The sequence below is a fragment of the Zalophus californianus genome, chromosome 5 (assembly GCF_009762305.2).
Source record: "Zalophus californianus isolate mZalCal1 chromosome 5, mZalCal1.pri.v2, whole genome shotgun sequence".
Lineage (NCBI taxonomy): Eukaryota > Metazoa > Chordata > Mammalia > Carnivora > Otariidae > Zalophus > Zalophus californianus.
The window spans coordinates 39,913,689-39,935,399 of record NC_045599.1 but is presented as its reverse complement, the minus strand read 5'-3'; the positions used below and the strand labels follow the sequence as shown (position 1 = coordinate 39,935,399).

At 43.1% G+C, this 21,711-nt stretch overlaps 1 protein-coding gene across 3 annotated transcripts in view; it reads left to right on the top strand.

The window, feature by feature from the left end:
- The window catches only part of JAKMIP2 (janus kinase and microtubule interacting protein 2), a 163,046-nt gene that overhangs the window by 82,231 nt on the left and 59,104 nt on the right, over positions 1-21,711 (top strand). For all 3 annotated transcript variants that reach the window (XM_027606594.2, XM_027606593.2, XM_027606588.2), the window contains exons 2-3: positions 9,074-9,342; positions 20,566-21,063. In XM_027606594.2, coding sequence (XP_027462395.1) covers positions 9,214-9,342; positions 20,566-21,063 — 627 coding nt within the window. In that variant the 5' untranslated portion in view covers positions 9,074-9,213. The remainder of the gene's footprint in view (positions 1-9,073; positions 9,343-20,565; positions 21,064-21,711) is intronic.

Here is a 21,711-nt window from a genome sequence, read left to right as displayed (position 1 = left end):
GCTCCTCTCTGATCTTTTCCCCTCCAAGCTCTTGCCTGTCTGTTTCTCTGCAGCATCATTCATATTCTCTTTTACCTGTAGACCTTCATACTCAGTGCTCTGTCCGCCTGGAATGTTCTTCTTTCCCCCTCCAGCCCTTTACTGGTTGATTCCTCCTCATGTTACACATCTTTTTTTTTTTTTTTTTAAAGCACTTTCCCTGAGTAGTCGTTCCTGGCCCACCAAGACTCCTGTGATTCCTATCTCCTATCATGTATGCAACTACCACACTGTACAAAACTGCTGATTCCTCCTTTGGGAAGGACAAGGGCCCTGCCTCTTAAGTTTAGCACCGACATCCCCCGCTCAAGATGCTTCATCAATATATGTGAATTGATGAGTAAATGAATTGAGGAATGAGTGATGAATACTTGAAGAAGTACCTTCAGAGTAAAAATGGAAATCCAGATGAGGGAATAACTGATTCCATTGGACCTGGGCCCTGAAAGATGCGTTGTGGGGATCCTCTGGGGGGCGCAGTCAAGCCTCCGACTATTGGTTTCCGCTCAGGTTGTGTTCTCTGGGTCATGAGATGTAGCCCCGTGTCAGGCTCTGTGCTCAGCACAGAGTCTGCTTGAGACTCTCTCTCCCTCCCCGCCACAGATAAATAAATAAATCATTAAAAAAAAAAAAAGGATGCATGGGTGGGAGTTCACCAGGATGTTGACAGAGGGAAAGGCATGCATGAGCAAAGCCAAGGGTTTGCAGAATAGAGCAGTTCTGGATGAATCCTACTTGTATTGGATCCCAAATTTGACATCACTTCTACCAAGCCTTCCTAAGAAGCCCCCTTAAAGAGGTTAGATGTCTCTTGTATGTGTGTTGAGAGTGCTTTCTTATTCTACACGTTATGAAGTATATTTCTGATGTGAAATTTTAAACCTGAGATCAAGAAAACACATTCATTGGGAGTAATAAGTTTGGGTTTTTTTGGTTGTGTTTTTTTGAGAGAGAGAGAGAGTACAAGCAGGGACGGTGGTGGAGGGAAGAGCAGAGGGAGAAGGAGAAGCAGACTCTCCGCCGAGCAGGGAGCCCAGCTTGGGGCTCGATCCCAGGACCCTAGGATCATGATCTAAGCCGAAGGCAGACGCTTAACCGACTGAGCCATCCAAGAGGCCCAGGTTTAGGGTTTTATTTAGCATTCTTTCATATGAAAAACTTAACAAAACTTTAAATAATTTATAATAATAATAATAATTACAACTATTATTAGGTGATAAAAAGGGCATTTCAGTGGAAGATGAGGGAGAGAGAGAAAAACAAACATAAGAAGACATATACGCCTGGCACCCTACAATCCTGAAGATGCATAATCGTTGCCATGCAGAATGTCAGCCTTTCGGATCCATTTTCTTCTAAGAGATGTGTAATGGGTAAAAAGTCTTTTGACCCCCCCTGTAGCCACAGCACCACATTCCCTTTATCTAGGGAAACTAGGACTCCTGGGTTGGACTGGCTTAAACATCAGCCCCTGTCCTTTATATCAAATTGCTGTGTCTGGTTCATGGGTGCACAGTGAGACTTTATGCCTGCATAGAGAAAGGTTTAAGAAGTGATAATACATCTCTGCCAGATCACCGGGAATCAAGCAAGCAGTTTAATTCATTCATTTTACACACTAACAACGTTTGACTCAAAGCATTGTCTTTAGAAAAAAAAGGGGGAAATGGCAGAAACAAACTCCCAAGGCTTTGGTAGAGTGGACATACCCAAATATTAATCACAGAGAAGTGGTGAAGTTTTTAGCTTCACACATATGAACTTTAGCCCTTTTGTATTACAGTTGCTTTGCAAATCATGACTCCAAGGCAACAGCCTTATTGGAACCTCCAAGATTAATAATGATTTTATTCAGTGTATAGCTTAGGGCAGAACCAACGACGAAGCCAAGACTCCTGGGCATACTGATCCTGTCAATGCAAGTCCCATTGTCCCAAAAGCATAAACATGAATTCCATTAGTCTTCCCGGGGATCTCTGGGCTTTTCCTGGCCTGTCTTTTTAACATGAATAGGTGATAAATGCATTTCTTCTTCTCTTAAAATCAAAGCTGGCTTTTTGTGGATAGTTAGAAAAAGAGAAAAATAATAGAAAAATAATAACCATGGTAATGATGATGATAATAATTTACTAACCATTTGACACACTTTAGCTCATTTATTCCTTGGAAGAGCTCACTGCAATAAATATATTCCTTTCCCCATATTATAGTGAAGAAACAGAACCTTAGAGAGTTTAATTTCTTAAGAATATACAGCAAGGAAGGTTGATTCAAAGCCAGTTTTACTGATTTCAGAGTCCAATCTCTTAACCACTGCATCCTATCATTCTATTTTGTAAGCCGTCAGCTGACATTTGCATAACACATTTGCCATCTCTTTAGCCTACTTACAACCAGAGCTGAACCCTGCCTGTCTTTCAAGAAAGTGTTAATGTAAGTGTTAAGAAGCTTTGGAAAGGGGCGTCCTACTAGATTTCTGCTTGGGTCATGATCTCAGGGTTGTGAGATCCAGCCCCCGCGTTGGCTCATGCTGGGTGTGGAGCCTGCTTGGGGTTCTCTTTCTCCCTCTCCCTCAACCCCTCCCCCACGCCCGTGCATGTGCATGCTCTCTCTCTCTCAAAAAGAAGAAGAAGCAGCAACAGCAACTTTGGAGACTGACAGATGTGTATTTGAGTTGCAGCTCTGCCATTTCTTAGCTGTGTAATTTTTGTCAAGTTAATTAACCTTTCTGATCCTCAGTTCCCTAAGAAATAGTAAGAGTAAATATCTGAAAGGGTGAATTGAAACAGTTCAGTGAGTTAATGGACCTAACATTAGTGTACCTTAGCACAGTGCCTGGCACAGAGTAAGAACCCAGTAAGGTACCCAGCCTCATTCAGGCTCAGCTCACATGACACCTTCTCTAACAAGTCTTTGTCTTCCTTAGTCCAAACTAAGGCACTGCCCCAGCATTTACCGACTGTATCATTCACAGCTTTCTAGAATTTGTTTTCTCTTTATACACGCCTGTCTCCTTTTATAGGCTGGAAGCCACTGGAGGGTAGGAATGATGCTTAGATTTTTTTATGTCTATGAAAAGCCGAGAACAGAACTCAGTAAATAGTGGCCACATTCTTAGCCAAATATATGGCCATACTTCTGACAAAGAATTGTGTGGTTTCCGTCTCTCGGGTTTTGTGTCAATGCGTAAATGAGTCTATAGAGAACCAAGAATAAGAATAGCTTTGTTCATATTTGAGGCCTTCCATAGTGTGACTCTTGAATTATTTTTTTTTTGCATATCTGCCATCATTCTTACTCAATTTAAGCATCTTGAGGACAGCACTTAGAGGCTATTTTGTTTCCACCACCTTAGCCAATAGTAGAAATAGAGAGCTCTTAATAAGAGGTAACTGTTTGTCATGAACTATATGAGACTATCACTTACACTTTTTCATTTAATTGTCAAATAGTCCAATGTCATAGTCCTATATATCTCCCTTCCCCTCTTCCCCATTTTGGAGATGAGGAATATTGAGGCCTAGAGAACTAAGCAATTTATCCATGATCCACATGATCTACTAAACACAGAGGTGGGACATAAACTCAAGTCTGTCTGACCTATAGCCCATACTCTTAACCAGAAATTCTCAAAAATGGCCTGGCATCAAAATCACCTGGCAACTACTACATCCAAATCTAAAGAGATGGAGCTCTAGAATCACTAAAACTTTCCAGGAGATTTTAGCACAACCAGACCAAAGATTTGGTAAGCTCTACTCCCAAATACTACATTATATTTCTTCTAAATGTCTGTTTGAATGAGTGAGTGAATGAATGAATGATGACTGTAATTCTTCCTTTGATAATCCACTTGTACATTAAGGTTTACTCTCAAACAATGATCCATGTTTTAAAAGGCAAGGATTCCCAAGAGATTATCTCATAACCTCAAGGATCGGCCCTTAGTTGAACAAGGCTTCTATTCCTCCTGGATCCAGATCATCTACTGGGTCAGACGTTATCATTGACACAGGCTCCTAAGGTGGTCCAGAAACATTCCCCCTGCTTGCAGTTATATCTTCATGCCCTCCTTTGTGCTTCTCTGTCTCTCAAAAAAAGGCTTTTTTTTTTTTTTTTTTTTTTTGCTGTGTCAGGTTCACCAATGCACAGTGAGACCTTTTGCCTGCGTAGAGGTCTTTGGTCTGGCTGGCAGCTTCTTTGAAAGGCTCGCCTCAGGCTACTTAAGCAGAGGCAGCACACTTGTCCTTCAGCTGATGGCTGGATAAATGAAATGCAGTTTTAGCCATACAGTGGAATATTATGCAGCAGTGAAAAGAAATGAAATATCTGTATATGCTATAATATGAATGAACCTTGACAATGTTATGGTATAGTGGAAGAAACCAGTTATATATTGTATGATTCCATTTGATAGAAAATGTTCAGGATAAGCAAATCCATAGATTAGTGATTGCCTAGGGCTGAGAGAGTTTGGTGAGGAATAGGGAATGACTGCTAACAGGTATAGGGTTTCTTTTTGGGGTGATAAAAAGTTCTGAAATTCATTGTGGTGATGATTGCTCAATATTGAGAATATGCTAGCACCACTGAATTAATACACTTTTAAAGGGTAAATTTTATATGTGAATTATATCTCAGTAAAGCTACCCAAAAAGCGGGGTGGGGGGTAGGCAGCACAGGGTGACAGAAGCACTGTAGTAAAATTATATACGAGAATCATGAGATTGCCCGATACCCATCACAACCGGAAAAGGCTTCACAAAATTCTCCTTCACCAGGAAGATGTACGGGATCATCCTTATGAACTGATGCTCACGTTACCGTATCCATAAGCTGACTCTATCAGTAACTTTCTGTGATGCTTTTTTCTGTCTTGGACATGTTTCTAGTTGGTTGTTTTGTTTTTTTTAAGATTTATTTATTTATTTATTTATTTATTTATTTATTTATTTATTTATTTGACAGAGACAGAGAGAGAGAAGGAACACAAGCAGGGGGAGTGGGAGAGGGAGAAGCAGGCTCTCTGCCGAGCAGGGAGCCCAATATGGGGCTTGATCCCAGGACCCTGGGATTGTGACCTGATCTGAAGGCAGATGCTCAATGACTGAGCCACCCAGGCGCCTCTGTTTCTAGTTTTTTAACCCTCTTCTTTTCCCTAGCCCTTATGGGACTAAGTTAAAAATAATTCCCGGACATAAAAAAATGCATGAAGTCAGGCACATAGTATTATATTTTTGGGGAAAGGATTATAGATTAAAATGTAAAATATGACTATGGCAGTGCACATTTCTGCTGCAAGCATTACCAGAAAGCTGGTACTCATTATTTACCATGGCAGAGAAGAATGTTCAAGCCAGTAATAATGTTTAAAAGGAAGACATGATTCCATCAAAATCTCCATGTGTCAGAGTTACTACGTCCTTTTTCATCCCCATGGCCATGGGTAGATTCAGGGCTGTCTTCCACTCACCTGGACCAGTGAGGCAGCCTGATTTCCTGCTTCCTGTGTGACCTACCCTGGGAACTCACTGTCCATCACACTGCCTGAGCTACCTCTCTAAAATGCAAACATGAGGCAGTGCAACCCAGGGCATCACAGCCTGGGTCCCAGTCTTGCATGAAGGCCTCACTGCCTACGACTCAGTCATTTTAGGTAAGTTAATTCATCTTTCTGTGAATCGTTTCCCCCTATTTTTAGGGAGGACAAAATGAGAGCAGTATGTCAAGTGCTTAGTCCAATGTCTAGCTCAAAGCAGTCAGTCACTCTAAGCTCTTATTATTACACTTATATTCAAATGCTTTGTTTCTACATAATGAAATGGAATCATTACCAATGAAACCTAACCATCAGTCATGCAGGAACCTGTACAATCTAACCCAGTTTGTCTTCTCCCTGTTCACAACCTTCTTTAAATGCGTCCAGCAAATTTGTGACTCCCAGTGCTTCTCAAGCTCTTTCTCTGTCATTCCTGTATCTCTAGTCAGAAAGGAAGACCATAAGGCTATGAAGTGACTGAAGTTTTTCTCAAATTCCTCCTTTCTCCATGTTCTGAGAGCACTGTAGGGGGCTGAGAGAAGTTGACCAAAGGGAATTATATTTTATAGGAAAAACAAACAGGACCCCTGGTGAACTAGAGAAGAGGAATGATGGATACAAGAAGAGAGGAGGGCTTCTAAGCTTAGATCTGCAACAACTGGGCCCATGGTGGTGCATTTATTGATATGGGAAAACCCAGAGAGAATGAAGCTATGAGGGGCTAGTAATAAAGACATCCATGTTAGTTAGATTAGGTTTGATCCACCAGTCAGATATCCAAGTAGATTTGGTAAGTAAGATGTTCAATATGTGAGTCGGGGTTTGGGGAGTGGTCAGGGCTATGGATATAAAATGGGGAGTCATAACCCTATTGGTGGGGTCACTGGAGATAACTTTGGGGAACCCAGGGGACCAGCAATGTTTAGAGCTCAGCTAGAGGAAGAGAAACCTGTTAAACAAAAACATGTGAGTTCACTTTCCTAGCACCTGCTTGAAATTAAACACTGTCTTATTTATCTTCGTGCCTAGTAATATTCATCATAAAAATCCAATAAATGCTTGTTAATTCATTTCAATTCTAAAAGCAAAGAATGGTAGCCCCTTTAACATCTCCCAGCTATACACTTCAATGATTTGGCAACATTTGCAAAATAAGCGTGAAGAAGGACTCCAACATCCAGCTTAGGGTAGAATATGGTGGACAGTTCCATGACTTCTAGAGACAGACTGGTCCTCGCTACCTCCTAACCTCTTCCTATCCCTTTCCCTAGGGTCACACTGCAAAGGGCATGGCCCCAGTGCTCATGTGGGGATGGCAGAAAGCCCAGGATCCCAGCATGGTCCACCAGGCTGCATACCAGGGGGCTTGAGAGAACAGCAGCTGCTGGAACATATGGGTGACCAGTAGGAATTCCCCTTAGTTTTGGACCGAAGCACCTCCATGTACACAATACCCAATTTTCTGAAAGGTTGTGTGAGAAACTTTCTCTAGTATCTTGTCATGTTTTTCCCATTGACTTTCACAATTTGGTATCCATATTTTTCTGATCTCCTCATTCCTGTGACACATTTAAGAATTTGTAAATCAAGACACATCCCTTTTTTTCCCTCTCTTGCTGATGCTGTTCTGTTTAGGGCTGCATCATCTTTCACCTTGGCGAGTTCAGTAGCCTTCTGTCCAGTCTCCCCACTCCCAGTTTCTCCCCACTCTGCCACCAGAATAACACCAAAGCATTTCCTGTTAGGGTATCCACCTGCCAAGAACTTCAGCAGCTTACCCATTGCTTACTGAAGAAAAAAAAAAAAAAAGGATTCCAAAATCTTAAGGTTGGCATTCCAGGTCCTCCACAATCTATCATTTCCAGGCAACCTCTCTAGCATTACTTCCCATCAGCCATACTCTGGGTCAATTGATCAAGCCCTCCTTTTCCCCACGAAATACTTGCTGTGATTTTTTTTTTTTCCTGTATCTCAGCACCTGCCATTTCATTCACTTGGGATGCCTCATCTGTTTCTACATCTGTTAACATCATGCTCCTTAAGTTCCAAGCAATGCCGCCTTCCTCAAGGAGATTCCTTAGTCACCTCATTGGAGGGAGGAGTCCTTGTCTATACTTCTGAAACAACTAGTGTTTATTTTTTTAAAGGCAGTTATCAGATAGGTGACGGTGATGATTATGATAATGATGAAGATAGACGATGATGATAGATAGACAGATAGAAAAGTTTTATTGTCTGTCTTGGGGCTCTTATTTTCAGTCTCAACATGGTGTGCCTACCATAGCACAAAGAAGGAACTCTAACAATACTGACTGAATGAATAAATGAGTCACCCAATTAACCCAGTATAACTAACCCCCCTCCTTTTAGTTTATCCATTGTATGATTCTAGGTCTTTTTATATAGAATTTTCTTAAACTGGGGGCTCTCTATGGGGTGACATGAAGTCATCACATAGTTGACTTCCTTTCACAAATACCAGTTGACTACCTGGTACATCACAGGTCTTAACGATGGATTCTGAGAAGCAAATTGTGAATAGGATTAATGCATTCCTGCCCTCACAGAGTTTACAGATTCATGGAGGTGTGACCACCATTAAATAATGAGGGCATGTAATAATCTGGAGGTGCTTCCAGGAAGAACTGATATGGAAGCTGAGACCTGAAGGAGTCATAAAATTTAGCCAAACTAAGCTGTATGTGTGTGAGGCTGTGAGGATGAGAACACAGGAGGACTTGTGAGGAGGCTGGGCAGAGCATGGAGAGAAACGAACAATGTAGGGAAAGTCTTTATGGGAAGAGAGCAAGAATCAGAAAATTAAAGGGCATTTCTGGAGTGCCTGGGTGGCTCAATCAGTTAAGCCACTGACTCTTGATCTCAGCTCTGGTCTTGATCTCAGGGTTGTGAGATCAAGCCCCACACTGGGCATGGAGCCTGCTTAAAAAATAATAAAAAGTATTTTTTTGTTGTTGTTTTTAGAGAGAGCTAAAGGGGGGGAGGGGAGCAGAGGGAGAGGGAGAAATAGACTCTTAAGCAGGCTCTGTGCCCAGCGTGGAGCCCGATGCAGAGGCGGGGCTCAATCTCACAACTCTGAGATCATAACCTGAGTGGAAATCAAGAGTCACACGCTTAGCTGACTGAGCCACCCCAGGCATCCCATAAAGGGGATTTCTTAGGGCTGGAGAGTAAGTGAGTGAAATGGAGGAGATAAGATAGGGGAATGGGCAGTTTTAGACATAAAAAGCACTCTGAGATATGAAAAATATACTCAAATACTCATAGGTCTTTGGAGGATTTTGAGCAGGGCATTGGAGGACAAGACCACGTCTTTCGAAAGATGGCTCTAAATTCATGTGCCAAGTGGATGGGAGGATCTGGGGGCAGGAGCCCTCGGGAGCAGGCTCATACAGGTAGCTCAGACTGAGAGACCCTGCCTGGCCCTTGGCCCAGGTCCCTGCCACAGCCGTAATCGCCGTCTCTGCCTCTCCCCAGGGCTTCCAGGGCAGCGGCTGAGGAGACCTTACCAAGGAGCACCACGCAGTAGATACTGAGACATTGCACCCACGATAAGAAGCAGTAACATGGCAGCACCTGTTTGAAAGGCATTCGAAGACTCCCTTCAGAAAGGAACAATGTCCAAGAAAGGGCGAAATAAGGGCGAGAAGCCCGAAGCGCTCATCGTCGCCCTTCAAGCTGCCAATGAAGACCTCAGGACCAAGCTCACAGACATCCAGATAGAGCTGCATCAAGAGAAGTCCAAGGTGAGTGAGGCCACCTGGGGCCACAGCCTTGAGAACGGCTCTGGCCCAGCTCTGCCCGCTGGCCCGCCCCGGTGGCTCCTCTCTGCCAGTTGCCATGGAGAGCAACAACCCCTGTCCTTATGGAGAGTCTCTTGTGTGTGGCAGGAAGGACTCGAGCGCAGGATTCGCGGAAGGTGAGGATAACATGCTGGTGAGACTGATGCCTGCCTCCTCAGGAAGCCAGAGCTAAACACTGAGATGACCTGCACCCCCACTACCCTCCCATCACTTGTATGACCCTGGGCAAGTTCCACTCTGCCCTCTATGGGATCTCCCTGCTTTGGTACAGAGCAAGCTTTCTAAAGTACATCACATCAGGTCACTGCCCTGCTCAAACCCTTCCGTGGCTTCCGACCTTTCTCAAAGTCAAAGGATTTTCCCTACCACTGCAGGATGTTTCTTCCTCCTGTCTTTGACTCCTCTGCCGCTGCTTCCCCCTCCTGCACCCCGTGACTCCGTTCCATCCTCTTTGCTGGATCAAGAGATAGGCTGATCACATTTAGGGCCTTTGCCGCCCCTCTTCCCCCAGGCAGCTGTGTACCTGTTTCAGGTGTCAGCTCCAATACCTTTCATCTGCCACAGTGTCCAAGACACAACACCTGCCATGTCCAGTTACTCCCACAGTCTATTTTGATTCATTTCATAGCGATTTATGTATTTATCCATTTCCTTGTTTAGTGCTTATTTCTACCGTCCAGTGTCATCTCCACGAAAGCAGAGTATCCCTAGAGCTTAAATAAATGTCTAGAACTGAGAAGCTTAGCATGGGTTTATTGAATGAGTAGAGGAACGAATGAAAGGTGATTCATTTCCTTATACCTTAGCTTCTTCATCAGTAGCATGTTACTATCTCATTGAGCAGTGATGAGGGTCAAATTAGACAAGTATATAAAGCAGTCGTGATGATTAAGTGAGAAAATTCCTATCAAGTGCTCAGCGAGATTCCTGGCACATGGTACACTCCTAAACAGTCATAGTAATAGTCTTCCTAATATGCTTCCTAATATGCATGTTAGTCGTTACTAACAAGACTCAGGGCAGTCTCTTTACTTCTCTGAATCTCATCTCATACTTGGATATGCTAAACTTATCTCTCCAGAGTGATGTGGATCAAATAGGGTCATGGATAGGAAAGCATTTTCAAATACCCGACACACATAAGACATTTTTGCTCCCTGCAAACCAGAGACAGCCGTGTCAGCACGAAGTTGCCCTGTTTAGATAACTCTTTGTATAGTAACAAAAATAAATGCTCCTGATGAAGCTATCAATCAAAAACCAATATCCTTATTCTTTTTTTATCTATCTCTTCTTCCTTGACATTACTATTAAATTTTAATCATTTATTTTCCCAAAATTCTATTTCTCCTAGTTTCAGCAATAATAAAGCTTGGATCGCCCAGTGTCCCTTGCCTCCTGTCTCAGCTAAACCTTATAAACCTTGGATAACCAGACCCCAGTGTAAAATTTGTGGAGGAAGTCTTTTTCCATGAAGCTAAAAGGAATATGATATTATAAAAGCAAACAAACAGAACAAAACAAAACAAAAACATTTGTTTGAGAGTCAGAAGGTTCAGGGCATTGTGTTTATCCCTCCTCGGGGACAAATTGTAGTGTCTCAGTATCTTGATCTGTAATTCAGATGACTGAATCTGTTTCTCCATATCTGTAGCTCTCAAGCCTCACTGTGCATTAGAATAACCTGGGGGAACTTATTAAAATTGAGACCTTTGGGCCCACAGTCTGAGGATTTTGATAGAGCAGGCGTAGTGAGGACCAGGGCTTGGAATTCTAGCAGACGGTCCAGGCAGTCCCCACGGACGTAGTTCTGTGTTGGCAAACACAGCACTCTTAAGATTCCTTCCAGGTCTGACGGTCTAAGAACATTTCATTGGTTTTAACTTTCCCTGGGGCAATGTCACATTTCAAGGGACGCAGACTCCTTTAATTGTAGTAAGGACAGGATGACAAACTACATTCATAGCGAGAAGCCTGTCGGTCTAGAGACTAGTAACTATAAACTGACAGTGATTTACAGAGAGCAGACTCATGAGGTCTCAGAAGGGCAGAGGTCCTGCAGACCCTACCACTGCCAATTTTCCGCACATTCAAGCTTTTTAAAAGGGGTAAGTAACTCTTGAGCCTGGATTGGACTGCCTGTTTATCCAGGGCCTGGTCTCTAAGTTGGCAGGTCAAGCATAATCTCCCCTTCCTTGGACAAGAGCCTGAAAGTCAGTCTCGTGCATAAAAGCACTGTCCTTAACCTTTTCTCTGCTGACTACCCCCCATCTCTCTCTCCGTGGCAGTTAATTACGATCCCAGCACAGGGACTAAAACAAAGCCCCATTGCCTGTCAGCAGCCTTCCCCAAAGAGCAAAGGGAATTTAGAGGGCAAGCAAGTCATAAAGCAGTTTTATTAAAATAAATATGATTGTGTTTCCAAAGGCCCAGGCTTTCAGAGAGAGAATATAAACAATGCCAAGATGTGAATTCATATTCTCAGTTTGGCTCCTAGTCTATGATGATAAAATGACAATTCAGCTATTGGGAAATGGGCTAAAGAGTGGAAACCTTTGAAGCCATGGAGCATTACTCATTTTTCCAGAAAGACACATCACCCCTTGACATTTACAGAACACACTGCAGACAGAGCAGGGGCATAAATGCTTTAAACTGATTATATAAATAGCTACACTTTATTGAATGTTTACTATCTGTCACACGCTATCATAAGCACATTTCATCCTGACATAATCTCACCTCTTTCGTGAGTACCACCTGGTGACCCTGAGCAGGTTACAGAAATCCCTCGGTGCTTTCCTTTCCTCATCCGTCAAATGGGAGAATAGCAGTGTCTACTTCATACGGATGTATGTGTGTGTGTTGGTCTTGAGTGGTTAGTTTGTGTCAAGCATGTTAAGTATTATGATTCAAGGGGCACCTGGATGGCTCAGTCGGTTAAACGTCCAACTCTTGGTTTCGGCTCAGGTCCTGATCTCAGGGTCCTGCGATCGAGCCCCGTGGCGGGATCTGTGCTCACCGTGGAGACTGCTTGTCCCTACCCTTCCCCCTTTGCCCCTTCCCCCACTCAAGCTCTTTCTCTCTCTCTCAAAGAAATAAATGAAATCTTTTTTTAAAAAAATATTATTTAATTATAGGTGGGTGTTGTTATCCCCATTTTACAGATGAGGAAACTAAGATTCAGTGAGGTAAAGTAATTCACCCAGAGTCGCATGGTAGGAGGTAGCAGAGCTAGTTCTTTGAATTCCTTTGCCTCTCCTCCAGAGTTTATGTTCTTGTTTTCTTTTTTGATATATTTTCCCTAGTCTTATTGAGATACAATTGATATATAATATTGTATTCATTTTAGGTATACAGTGTAATGATTTGACACATGCATATATGGCGTACAGTGTAATGATTTGACACATGCATATATTGTAAAATGATTACAACAGTAAGTTGACTCAACACCCATCTTCTCACAGTTATAAATGTTTTTTCTTGTGATGAGAACTTGTAAGATCTCTCCTCACAACTTACAAATATACAATACAGTATTGTTAACTCTAGTTACCATGCTGTACATTACATAACCAGAACTTATTCATCTTATGACCAGAAGTTTGTCCCTTTTGACCCCCTTCACCCATTTCTCCTACCCCTAGCCCCCTTCCTCTGCCTCTGACAACCACCCATCTCTTCTCTCTATCTGTGGGTTCCAGTTTTTTAGATTCCACATATAAGTGAGATCACACGGTATTTGTTTTTCTGTCTCTGACTTATTTCATCTAGCAAAATACTCTCAAGGTCCATCTGTGTTGTTGCTAATGGCAGGATTTCCTTCTTTCTAATGGCTTAATGATATTCCATTGTGTGTGTGTGTGTGTGTACTTGTTATATACATATTATATAACATGTATATGTATGTAATATGTGCACTTTTTCTTTATCCATTCATCCACTGACGGACTTAGGTTGTTTCCAGGTCTTGCACTACCTACGTTCTTAAAAAATGTGAAGGTCTTGAAAAAACTGGAAGCCTTAGGCAAAAGAAAAGAGCATATCAGAAGTTTACTCTCCACTATTAAGCAAATTTCAAATGAAGAAACAAAGTGTCGGGAGTGGGGATACAAACATACCTGAATCCTCTCCTAGAGGTCTGCATTTCCACTGCAAGGAAATGAAACAAAAAGATTAGACATAATCAACATCTAATGAATAGAAATTTGTCTAAAAGATTTGCCAAGCAGTGATAGGAACAAGCAGGTAAGTAGGTCATTCTAACTGAACTCCAAACTTAACGCCCAAGAAGGCGGAACCAGGGCGCGGAGAGGAGAGGACACGCAATGGGGCCTCGGTGCCGTGTGTACTTGTCATTTCTGAGCCTGCATTTTCCCATCTATAAAATGAACACATTGTGGGCAGTAAAGAGGTGCTACGGTCCTTCCAAAATGGTAGGAATCGGTCAGGGAAGGCAACCATGTGCTCTAGCTCTTCCTGCACTGAGACAGCTCTCAGGACCTTCAGGTGTCAGCCCCACTCTGACCACCTGGTCCAGGTAATGCTCTGACATCCATTTACTCTATCACATCACCCTGCTCTATCTTTGGCATAGAACTCTGTACTGCCTGAAGTGATTTTGTTTATTTGCTTGTGCATTGTCCACTGCTTAACTGCCCCCTTCCTGTCCCCAGTAAAATGTAAGCTTCTTATGCGTAAGAGACCATGTCTTCTTAAGGGATCCCCTAAGGAAGGCGTCCTCCGCGCTCTGAATGCTGCCTGGCATGCCGGAGACACTCGGTAATACTTGTGGAATACATTTTCATGTTCCCGTTTAAAAACTTTCCCAACAACCCCATGACATAAATACTGTTACAGTATTTATTTTGATGGAAAACCCCGGGCTTGGGCAAAGAAAGGATTTCCACCCAGGTCTGTCTTTTTTTTTGGACCAGCGCTCTAGCCATTAGGCTTTGGTATTTTCCTCTGTTTGTCTCTCCTATGGACAGCGTGAGGCCATGATCTGCTGCCCAGGGGTGTGTGAGCTCACTAGGCATTGCTGTGAGATGTGGAATCCACCCACTGATTCTCCCTAGGGCTTCCTACTCTCCCTCAGAGGCAGCCTGCAGTCTCTGTGAACCCCACGGGCACAGTGACAGAGGGCTTGGAGGCCGAGGAGCAGACAACAGGGCTCCAGGCTGGGAGCAGCAAAGCGGCAGGCCTGAGTGGCAGGGTTTGGAGGAGTCAGCTCCAGACAGGAGTTTGCAGTCCTAGAACAGCCCTCAGACTGCAGAGCACTTTCAGTCCTCCCAGCGAGCCTACTGTGTATTCCAAATTGTATTCCAATTTCACTGAGAAAGAAAACGAGTTCTAACCGTTTAACTGATGTGCTCCCAGTGACACAGCGAGTAGAGGAGCCAAAATGGGAATTCCCAAATGACCTGGGTAATGCTGAGTATCTTGTTGCCTCTAGAACTCCCAGAAAATCAGCCAACCCTTGTCCTCAAGTGACTGCTCCAGAGCCTGCCTCCATGTTCAGCGCCCCAATTTGGGATGCAGTATTTCTTGCTTTATGCACCTTTGGTTTTGTTTTCAGGAGGCGTTGTGTCTAAAAGTAAGAAATGAAAAAACAGAAGCCTTGGTACCTCTGCAGATTGTATAAAATTTCCCCTATACACAACCTTCGTATGGTGGTAGCTTCATTATCTCCTGATTTCGAGTTACTTAGTGCCCATGAGACTCCCTGCGTGCCTACTGTGAGTTTAGATCTCCCGGAACATCCAGTGCAGATAATCCACACCAAAGCTTATATGTTAGCTTGTCTTGCCTAGGTAACCTGTCAACTTCCTCACCATGGACAAGGCCATACAGTTTTTCATCCTAGATTTCTAAGGTCACATTAAAGCTCAAACATCACCATCTTTATCTTGGCAGAATTTACACTGGCTTTCAAAGGCCAGACTAGAAAGGAAAATATCATGTGAGGCCCGCGTGGGGTAATAGTCACGAATGTTCCTCCTGACGCAGTGTAAGCCCTCCCCAGTAGGCTTAAATTTTCCTAGTGATTTTTTTCTTTCGTGAAAGGTCCAGAGGAGAAGGGATTTGGGATCTGTATCTTTCGAAGCCCTGTTCAGGGTTCATCCCCTTACCCTGTCCCTCCCCACTCCTGCACACACATAATCTGAGTTTCTTCCAAGTTAAGATTAGATGCCACCAATGCCAGGGAACTCAAGATATCCCCAGGAGACCCAATTTTACCTTCGTTTTCAAGGTTTCTGTTAGGAAAATAGTTATTATGGTCTTAATAATATGGTAATAGTCATGTTAGTCTTATCCTGATAATATGGGTTCTTACACTTATGTCCTTGGCATTAATATAGCATTGCATGATATAAAAATATCAATATGTCATCAATATTCGTCAAAATTGATACTGTACTTTTTAACCATGTATTAATAATTATTAATCTCCCAGGTGTTCCAGCCTTTCCGAATACATTATTTTGATACATTATCTAAGTCAGCCCTCACCATGACCATATGAGAATGAGACCCCCAATCCCAACTTACACTTAAGAAAATGGAGGCTGGGGGATATGAACAGCTTGCCAGAGGTTTCAGAATAAACAGGGTGGGGGCGCCTGGGTGGCTCAGTTGGTTGAGCCCGACTCTTGGTTTTGGCTCAGGTCATGATCTCAGGGTGTGAGATTGAGCCCAAGAGCCCTGAGTCAGGCTCCGCACTCATCAGGGAGTCTGCTTCTCCCTTTCCCTCTGCCCCTCCCCCAACTGGTGTGCGTGCACTCTCTCTCTCTCCCCCAAATAAATAAATAAATAAATAAATAAATAAATAAATAAAATAATTAATAATTTTTTTTTTAAAAAGTGCACAGGGAGGTCTGGGACCTGACCCAGACCCGGGTCCTGGCCCATGCTGGGCGCTAAGCAGCCTTCTTCACGCTGTGCTTGGGCAGAGACTTGTCCTCACCTTTCTCATCTGACATTCAGATGACACAGCTACTACCTACATCACAGAGCTGCCAAGGTTAAATGCGGTGATGTGTGTGAAGCCTTTAGGAAGCTGTGTAACTCACAGTAAGCCCTCACTAAACGCTATTATGTGATCCAGCGGAAATGTTTCAGAGAAACATTTCCACTTATCAAAATTGATTCTTCTACTATTTTTTTCCACTTCAAGCGTTATCTTTATATTTTTCATTGTTAGGAGCAGTTCTTTCTATTTTTGTGTGCGATTTACATTAAGATAGTAAATTCTATTTTCTTACTGGTATAATCTGAGCTGCAAATAATTTTCAGAAAACAGTTTTACTACAAAAATTTTAATTGGCTTTTTTCCTTCCCAAATGTCAGTCACATCCTTTGTGTCTCCTTCGTAGTGAAACACTTCTCCCAAGCTTAAAAAAGAAGTCATACCTAGAAATCCTGCAAAAATGCCAGTTTCCATGGCAACCAAAAAAAGCAGACATGAAAAATGCCAAATGTAATCAATCAGTGCCTTTGAATTTTCTCTGGGTTCTGTGGATTCCTTTAAGTGATGGACAAGAAGGCCAGTGTTTGTTTGTATTTGTTTTTATCTTCAGGCTGGGATATATTTTCCATACATCTGTATTTTCATTTTTTTTCTTTTTCATTCATTTCCAGTGTACACACAAAAGATCAGTGTTTATAATTTTAGAGAAATGACAGGATCACAGAGTGAAACAGTCTAATGTGCCTGTCAAGAATTTGACATAAATAATTTTGGGTCATGAATATCTCCTCTTATATCCAGTAATAATAGTATCTTGCATTTCATAGTACTTTACAGCTCAGGGTTCTTTTCCATGCATTAGCTAATTTAACCCTAAGAATAATCCCATTATGGGTAGTTTTTAAGTGTAATCAAAGATCCTCAGAAGGATAAAGCAACTTTCTTAGATTAGCTATGAAATCAAAATGCAAACCCAGAATTCCTTATCCTTTGTCCATTTTTACCAGTTTTTTATCGTTCCCAGAAGAACTGATAAAATTTCCCTAGTAAGTTGCTACCTGACAGCCCTGTAGTCATGATACTGTTGCAAATGCCTAATGTAAGTACATGCTGCTGAAATTGATGATGGCTAATTTCCTATTGCTTGAGTTAGAGTTAACTTTCCCAAGGTGGGGATGCAAAGTAAATTATCAGAGTTCCTAAATCAGTGAAAAATAAGGTCTCTTTTTTCACAAAAACTGTATTACTAGAAATCAGCAAACTTTTTCTGTAGAGGGCAAAATAGTGCATATTTTTGGCTTTGTGGGCCAGTCTCTCTGAGACTGCTTAACTCCATTGTTGCATAAAAGCAGCTGTAGGCAATATGTAAATAGAAGAGCATGGCTGTGTTCCAATAAAATTTTATTCACAAAAATGGAGGCGGGAAAGTATTTGTTCCATGGGCTATGGTTTGCCCACCCATGGTAGAAGATACTCACTTGAGTTTAATCTAGAAAAATGGGGAGTAAGTTTTATGTTGTCCTTACGGAAGCACTGAGAGAAATACCGAGTAGAGGACAGGCATTCTTATATATGCACGGTGTACCCTGGGAAGGGATGGATGCTCTAGGAAAAGGGGTTGCTCCAGAAAACCCTACAGATCTGTGTTCCCTAAGCTATATGACAGGATACATTAGTCTTGCCTCTGGTTATAGGGCTAGCTAGGGAAACATACTGGCATACATTCTTTAATTGCACACACACCCTTGGGCTCCTTATCATGTGTTGTGCTGGCAACCACTGGGTAGACAAAGATGAACAAGGCTCATCAGCAGCTCTCTAGCAGTTTGCCGTGTGGAGTAGGAGCAGGAGAAGAGGTGGTGAGGACAGACAAGTATACAAAAAACCATAAGCATGGCATAAAGAAAAATGTGGAAAGGAGCAGTAAGGAGGTTTTAGCAAAGTGCCCTGAAAAGACATAGGCAGGAGAAATGAGGTTTGTCCTCATTTGGTGGTCAGGGGTGGCATGAGTTTAGGGGGCGACATCTAGCTGGCCATGAGGGATGAGAGGATCCCAAAGGAAGCTGAGGGAAGGGCTGGTCGGGAAGAGGAAACCGTAGGCATACAGGTACAGAGATTCAGGGCGTGTGTAGGGAAAAGCATAATCCCCGGGGCCTGCACTGTGGGACAGGTGAGGAGAGGTACAGGAAGAAACAGAAATAGGAGCTGGGAGTCCAACCAAATCTTCTGAGAGCCGGAAAGGCGAAGCTGAGGTGTTGGGGTTTTATTCTACAACATAAAGGAGCCCTGGGTGATTTTTGAGCAAGTACATAAATTGGATCAGAACTGGGCTTTACTGGAGCACCTGGGTGGTACAGTTGGTTAAGCATCTGACTCTTGGTTTCGGCTCAGGTAGTGATCTCGGGATCAGTATAAAAATTATTGCTGAGGTTTTTACATTCTCTACCTTACACTAAGACCTCAAAATCTGGTGTGTATTTTCATTTAGAGCAAGTCTCAGTTCAGACTTGGGATATTCCAAATGCTCAGTGTAGCAAGTGGCCACCGTATTGAACAGCACAGCTCTAGAGCATATGTAATAATAAGCATCCAGGAAGGGACCGTGGCCGAAGCTGGAGGCAAGATCAAAGATAGTCATTTAAGGATGCCCATTTATTCTCCCAAGTCTCCTTGTGCCCTAAGTCCTTTTAGAATAACCAACACGGTAATAATTGCTGTGCCTTTAAAATAAAATATTCATAAATTGCCATGTGGACTTAGAAAATCCTGTTCTAGCCAAAGGTAGGTACTGTTAAGGTAAGTAGAATCTCACACGCTTTACATGATAATTACAAGAGCCTCAATAAGGAGTTTGAATCTTAACATTTTTCAGCCGGAGAGGCTCTTCACAATTATTTCATAAAGCCTTCCAATTTTACAAATGGCAGAGACCCAGTTACACTGAACTGAATATTACTCCTGGGGTTGCCTAATTCTTCCCTTTTTCCAGGTGACTGTGTGTGTGTGTGTGAGAGAGAGAGAGAGAGAAAGAGAGAGAGAGAGAGAGTGAGTGTGATTCTACGGTACGCGACAGAGGCAGAGAAACAAAGACAGGCAGCCGAGCCGAGGAGCTGGGAGAAGGACGGTAGTAAAGACCATTTGCTAAGAGGCTTCTCCAAGCTACACATGCCGAGGCCCCACCCTGATCTACTGAATCAGAGCCAGACTCACAACCAGATTAAGGTAGTGCCACGGCTAATCTCTAAGGAGACCCCTATTATCATCGGAAAGAAAGAAAACACAGGAGATTTTGTTTAACCAAAATACCAGAAAGGTCTAAGGGTTAGAAGGAATACCTTATTAAACTGCTTGGAGGGTTAGTTAGTGGCGGGAGCAGGAGCGGTTGCTGAGTGGGGCAGGGAAGGACACAAAGGGACATCCGTGGAGCATGCAGAAGTAGCAGCCACCAGACCTCTTGAACAGAGAGATGGCCCAGTGAACTGCAGTGTTTGGGGCTGGTGTGTGTGTGTCTGCATAACGTTTGGGGGTAGAACTCAGTTGCCGTAGGAAAAAAAGGTGAGGTTGAGGGTATATCAACTGGCTTCATTTCCCCCATTACAGCAGCCAGAAAGGAAGAGGGAAACAGGAGAAATATTTTATAATATCACTTTGGGCACCATTTTATTAGTCTGACCATAATATTCAACTCTGAAGGGTCCTAAGACACCCACGTTTATCAGCTTGCACATAGCCAGGGATATGTAGTCTAAAAAGCTCTGCAGGTGATCTGTTTTGGACTTCTCCCCACCAAGGTGAAAACTGTTATAGTGCTGTGTCCTAATTTTAATGTGCATACATTCACCTGGGGACTTGTTAAAATGCACGTCCTGATTATAGGTCTGGAAAGGAGCCCTGGATTCTGCATTTCTGACAAGCTTCTGGGCGATTCCTGTGTTAGTTGTCGGCAGACCACCGATGGAATAGTAAGGCCCCCAAACATCAGATACTGTCTGCACCAAATAATACAAGCATCCCCAGGTATCTCCGCCTTTCCCACACTATATTCCCAGCTTTGGGGCCTGTGGTTCCCTCTGCTCAGAGCACACAGAGGTGAGGAATTGGGAGAGCCCAGGGCTCTGAGCTACAGACCCTGCTTGGGAGCACCTTTCCTTTGAGGCTCACATCGTTTTGTCCTTTCGCCTCTCTGCCTGTAGGTGTCTAAGCTTGAAAGAGAGAAGACTCAAGAAGCAAAGAGGATTCGTGAGCTGGAGCAGCGCAAGCACACGGTCCTGGTGACAGAACTCAAAGCCAAGCTCCATGAGGAGAAGATGAAGGAGCTGCAGGCCGTGAGGGAGAATCTCATCAAACAGCACGAGCAAGAAATGTCAAGGACGGTGAAGCTGCGGGATGGCGAGATCCAGAGGCTCAAGTCGGCTCTGTGTGCTCTCCGGGACGGCAGCAGTGACAAAGTAAGGACAGCGCTCACCATTGAGGCCCGGGAGGAGGCCCGGAAACTGTTTGATGCAGAGCGCCTTAAGCTCTTACAGGAAATTGCGGACCTGAAAACTGCCAAGAAGCAGGTGGACGAGGCTCTCAGCAATATGATCCAAGCGGATAAAATCAAGGCTGGGGACCTTAGGAGTGAGCATCAGTCCCACCAGGAAGCCATCTCGAAGATCAAGTGGGAGTCAGAACGGGATATTCGGAGGCTGGTTAGTAACCCAGGGCAGTACGTCGGTGTACAATCATTCTCTTTCCAGGTCTTAGAGCGCCATGGGTATGCTTCTACAGGTGTTTCTCGTGAGTGGATTATAAACAGTGCTCACCTCCTGTCTAGCACTCTGTCCAAAATGCAAGATAGGTCCATAGGTAGGTAGGTAGATAAATAGATATGCCCAAGCCAAAATCGCAATTGTAAAGTGTAGAAGATATTGGAATCACCTTTCTCATAAAAACTGGATTCTTCCAGCCTCACATATATGGAGAGTATCTATTCAATGACTCCTGTTTTCTTGAATGTCTATAAAAATATTCTAAATTATAAACTCTTCTAAAATCAACATGTTTTGTGGGCTTTCTATTTATAAAATGTCACTGGGTTTTTACAGGGATGGGGAAAGTTTCTGTGGCTTTCAAGGTATCTGAAATGGCAGCCGCTGAGAGCATCCTGAATGATTCACCTGTCTTCTTTCCAGGAACTGTGTCTGAAAGCAAGAAATAGAGCTATCAGAACCCTAGTCATTTTTAAAATAGATCTTCTTTCTCAAAATAAACAAGGGCCATTCAAAACAGTGGCCATTATAATTTTTAAACTATTCCTAAGTAGTTTGCTATTGCCAATTTCCAAGGCTTACTTCAAG